We start from the raw sequence: 5333 nt of genomic DNA on the forward strand, positions 1-5333 counted from the left end.
CCAAAATTCAGCTACAAGAAGTCATGGATGCACTTCATGACTCAATCCTCTAAACCGAATTTCATTTGTTAGTTGGATGTAGTAATCAAAATGCAAGATTTGTTCATAACATGTTTTTTTTGTAATAATTTATTTGATCGGAAGATATGTATATGTGATTGGGTGTAGCCTAAAAACTCATATTTTAATTTTTATAAGGAAAAGATACTTTGAAATCGACCAAATTACAATGTCTGAATTAGATGTTTATGGTTATGACAATTCACTTTATTTGTAATGTTTATCGAATTTCTTTGCAAAATTTAATGTTGTTGGTACATGTAACAACTTATTGTTGCTTTTAGTTTTACAGAGCTAATATGAAAAGAGCCATATGAGCCTCCATGAGGGTTGGTATTCCGAGCAAAGTCAATTCATAAAGCTACTACACAACATGTTTTAATCAACAAGTCGCATTATGTTGTGATAAAACAAAGATCACCTAGATCATTTATGTTAAAAATTACTGTATTAAAAAACCAAATTGCTCTAATATAAATATTAAATATTTTTATCTAATAAGTTTGGTTAAAAAACTCTAAAAAAGAATCTAACTAATATTTTTTTATTAAAATTCAACCTAAGACAAAACCACATATTAATGTGATATGTATTTAATTTATATTCTACGCGTTTAACGCGAGTCATAATCTAGTTTAGATTTATAATGAAAAACAATTATATTATCTTATCTCATATTATGTTTATTACTAAAAGAGCTTAGTCAGCTTGGAAATCGAAGACATTGTCGTTTGGTGGACGACTGACACTAGTCAAATCAGTACTAGGTCACTTACCGAACTACTATATGTCTTTATTTGCTGCACCCAATGGCGTTTTGGATAAACTAGAAAAAATCAGAAGGAGATTTCTCTGGGGCGGGTCAGAGGACAAAAAGACGATACATTGGGTATCATGGGAGAAGGTTATTGCGGACAAAGATAAGGGGGGACTAGGAGTTGGATCCTTAAAATCCATAAACATATCACTCCTGGTGAAATGGTTGTGGCGCCTAAGGTCGGAATCATCCACACAATGGGCAAAAGTCATTACAGGGGTTCACAAACTGCATAATAAAGGGGATGATTATTACTCTATGAAATCAATGACCGGGGTATGGAACAATATAGCAGGAATCAAACGTGAACTAGAAAAAAGGGGCATTCCACACGAAAATATTATCAAAAAGCATCAGGGAGGAAACGACATTTCATGGAGGTGCGAAATTACCGGGGATGGAAAATACAAGGTTAGTGCTCTTCGCCACATCCTGGAAGATAATGGACAGGTAGTTATTGACAGCTTCATTTGGATTAAAGAGATACCTCTAAAGGTCTCGTGTTTTATCTGGAGGGCGAAACAGGGTCGTATATCCACAACGACAACACTATCGAGTAGGGGAATGAACTTGCCAACCACCACCTGCTGCCAATGTAACTCAATGGAAGAAACAACTAATCACATCCTAGTGCAATGTGTTTTTGCTAAAACTGTCACAGAATGGAATTTCAATTAGTGTAATGTTCCATTAATAAGCTTCCAAACGGTGCACGACGTTCTCGATTATGCTTCCAATTGGGGAACCTGTCCTAAGAAGAAGAAAAGGCTGCTGAGCATTTGTTATGCGACCTTATGGAGTATCTAGAAAGCAAGAAACGAACGAATATTTGCTAATAAACAGTTATGTGCTACGAAAGTAGCGGACATTGTCAAATCAACGACATTTCTTTGGGTTAAACATAGAGGTGGTAAAAGAGGTTTAAACTGGATGGATTGGAATATCCTCCCGTTCAAATCATTGTAACTTTCATTTAGTTTTTGTGCTCTTCTCTTGTTTTGTACTTTTACTCCTAGCTCCTTGCTAGGTGTGTTTCACTTTTTTCTTTATATATATATATATATATATATATATATATATATATATATATATATATATATATATATATATATATATATATATATTTCTCGTTTGCCGGTTCAAAAAAAAAAAAAAAAAAAAAAAAAAAAAAAAAAAAAAAAAAGCAGCGCCTTAAACGATTGTCCAAATCCAAATGTCGATTATAAATATCGTTACCATATAGTATATTTCAAATTTAAGAAATCGCAATTATTAATATAACGAAATATTATCGTTATTTTAAAATTTTGTTAAGTTTTTCAGTTATGACACATTTATTTATTAACGGTTAATTAGTTAACCTGATAACTAAACCGAAAAAGTAAGTTACCAAAAATCGGTTATATAGCACAATGTATGGGTCATACCCTAGAAAATAAAAGTACAACATTGACTAAAACACACAATGCTATATATATATATATATATATATATATATATATATATATATATATATATATATATATATATATATATATATATAATACAGTGTATATTCTATAGGCATAGTGAGTTACATTGTACTATATATATATATATATATATATATATATATATATATATATATATATATATATATATATATATATATATATATATAGTACAATGTAACTCACTATGCCTATAGAATATACACTGTATAATTGTTATCATATATCCTTTTTTTTGCACTTATGTTAAATTTTGTGTGTTTATAACGGAAAATATAAAAACAGAACACTTTACTTGTGAAGCCTTCAAATTCTTGTATCAACAACTATATAAAGAAATGGTGAACATCTAGCGATTCATCTACTGATTATGTTGAGCAAAAAAGTTAAATTGTAGTGAAGAACATAAAACAATATCAATAATAAGTTTTAACAAACATAAAAACGAGCAAAAGGTAATGCAAAATCAATAGATTTGCTAATCAAAAAAGCTAAACATCCAAGAAACCATCACATAGTTTTCTATTAACAGATATCACCCACGTAGCATAACACTAATTCCCAAAATAACAATTCTATATCAACCTTCAAAAAACAAATTTTCACCTTTTTCCCCAAAACATTTCTCCTCAATTTATCTTGGCCCTTGAAAAGTCCATCTCCGGATGCTACACATATTTGAAATCCAATATCAGTATCAGTATCAATAACAGTATCAGTAATTTAATCTCAAATTAAAAGTTAAAAGAAGTTTATTTACCTCAGCCATGAACTTTTTAAGAATGTCTTGTTTCTGCATCTCATCACTAGTTGGCAATCCCATCTGCTTCTGCCTTTGATCAAACTAAAAAGGGACATGCATTTTTATAAGGATTAGAAAAATAAAGTATCTTCTTAAAAGATTGAAAAAAAAGGGAATTTTTAAGGTATATAAAATCTAAATATGTGATGTTATAATCTTCCTACCATCATCTTTTCAACAGTGGATCTTGTTTCAGGGTCCAGGTCAGCAAGTTTGCTGTTTTCAGGTTCAACCTTCTGAGTGTCAATTTCAGGTTCACCCTTCACCAAAAACTTCCACCATTCCATTTGATCCTGTTTTGTTAAAAGAATGGAGACTGATTTTTGATCCTCTGAAAAAAGACACAAAAAGATGAGTTATTTGAAATTAAAAAATGTTAAAATATACCACATTTTCAAATGTACATACCTAAGCTCCAGAAACAGTCATCAACTTTAACAGACTTGTACAAGTCCCCCTGTATTATATATATAAAAAAAAGGTTATTGTCTTATTGATATCAACTTATCATATTATTAGAATAAAACTATAATTTCAACATGTTAGAAAGATAATCTAAATGCCACTAGCAGACTTACTTCAAGAATTGGAGGTTGACCTTTAAGTCCCACTTTCAAATGGTTCTTCTTTATTTCACAAGAAATGAATCTTGACTTTGTTCCAGGAGGAACAGGGATGTTTATGGTTACTTCTTGCAAAGATTGGATCCAGGAATAGTTTTCCATGTCCAATCCGTTTCCTTTATTGGGAGCTGTTCGTAATTTCAGAGCAAATTAGATGTTTTCTTGAAAAGAAAATAAAAGGATTTTATAAAAGTAATATGCATGATAATTTAATGAGTTATAGAAACAAGAATGTGACAGATGTTATCAAACGCATAAGCAATTAGAATATCAAGAACAAATCAAGAGGTTTAACATTCTCAAGAAATTAAACACCCTGTCCCAACTTCCAAAATACGTGATGATGATAATCACAAGATAAACTGATTATACATAACTAAAAGGCCTGATTTAAATAAGTATGCAACGTGCTTATAGCATAGCTTTCGGATCAATCTACACATAAACTATTCACTAAAGAACATATTATAGTGAAAGGAACAAACTTTATGAAGATTTGTTACGATTTTAGCAGGAAGACCAAGAACCTATTCGAATTGAATAGGTGTACGATATATACTTTACTGATTTAGATAAGGCATTGAAATTGTAAGAGAGAAGGCGAATAAAGGATCGATTATAAACGATGAAGCAATTAAGATAACAAAAAGAAGTATATACCTCGCAAGCCCTTCTTATTATCATCGTTCGACTCCTCCTTCTTATCCTCCGGTTCCTTGACGGAAACTGCGGGTTGCGCCGGTAACGACGATGAAGAATCCTCCTTAGCACGCTTGTTATCGTGCTTTACACTGGTAGCACCATTGCTGGCGGCGGATACAGCTTTCTCTTTCCTCTTCCTCTCATCAGCGTCGAGTTTCTCCTTCACCGTACGAACCAACCCGTTAACATCCTTAACTACGGAATCAGTCTTGAAGAGATCGGTTTCGCGAGCGACGAACTCGAATGCGGTCTGGAGAAAACGAAGGGGATCGGACGAATCAAGAACAGCATTAAAGGGCTTCTTCACAGACTCCGGGGTCTTAGTTTGCTTCTGATCATCCTCTTCGTAATCAGAGAGGATCGCCATTGTTTACTGCAGAGTAATTGAGGGAGCAAGGGATTCCTAGGGTTAGGGTTTGGGTTTCAGAGTGAAAAGTCGGGGTTTTTAAGAGAGAAGGAGGATGTGAATTGGAATGTAGAAACCTCTAGAAGTCATGTATTTATAATTTTGAAGTTACGATACACTTCATATTATACCAATATTTTAGATTCAGTGGGAGTTTGGATAAATGCATTTTTAGCTTAATTAGCTTATTGCTTATTGTGGTGGGAATAAGTATTTTTTAAAATGTGTTTGGATTAGTTTATTACGGTGGGAATAAACAATAAGCAATAAGCATTTGAAGTGTTTGGCAAACAAAACAGCTTATATGAGTAAAATGACTAATAAGCAATAAGCAATAAGCATTACCCCTCTTGCTTATTAAAATCAGCTTATTTAGCTTATTCCCACCGCAATAAGCTAATTTTTTAAGCATCCTATCCAAACACTTAAATTA

The 5333-nt window shown here is 32.2% G+C and overlaps 1 protein-coding gene across 1 annotated transcript; it reads right to left on the reverse strand.

Moving 5' to 3' along the window:
- Positions 1-2823: 2823 nt before the first annotated feature.
- On the reverse strand, positions 2824-4976 carry BOB1 (HSP20-like chaperones superfamily protein). The gene is made up of 6 exons (XM_079020683.1): positions 4453-4976; positions 3748-3920; positions 3578-3626; positions 3334-3500; positions 3128-3211; positions 2824-3035 (listed from the first exon to the last, which is right to left on the reverse strand). The coding sequence occupies exons 1-6, from the start codon at positions 4859-4861 to the stop codon at positions 2997-2999; spliced, it is 921 nt and encodes a 306-aa protein (XP_078876809.1). The 5' UTR covers positions 4862-4976; the 3' UTR covers positions 2824-2996.
- Between the last annotated feature and the right edge of the window lie 357 nt (positions 4977-5333).

Source organism: Lactuca serriola, chromosome 9 (assembly GCF_051521515.1).
Source record: "Lactuca serriola cultivar US96UC23 chromosome 9, Lser_US96UC23_V15, whole genome shotgun sequence".
NCBI classification, from domain to species: domain Eukaryota; kingdom Viridiplantae; phylum Streptophyta; class Magnoliopsida; order Asterales; family Asteraceae; genus Lactuca; species Lactuca serriola.

Bases quoted from the DNA above. Each gene is read 5' to 3' on its own strand.
- BOB1 (XM_079020683.1), bottom strand. From the start codon at position 4,861: ATGGCGATCCTCTCTGATTACGAAGAGGATGATCAGAAGCAAACTAAG. The intron at 3,627-3,747 runs GTAAGTCTGCTA...TATATAATACAG, and splicing joins GTCAACCTCCAATTCTTGAA to GGGGACTTGTACAAGTCTGT. The intron at 3,212-3,333 runs GTAGGAAGATTA...GTCCCTTTTTAG, and splicing joins CCACTGTTGAAAAGATGATG to TTTGATCAAAGGCAGAAGCA.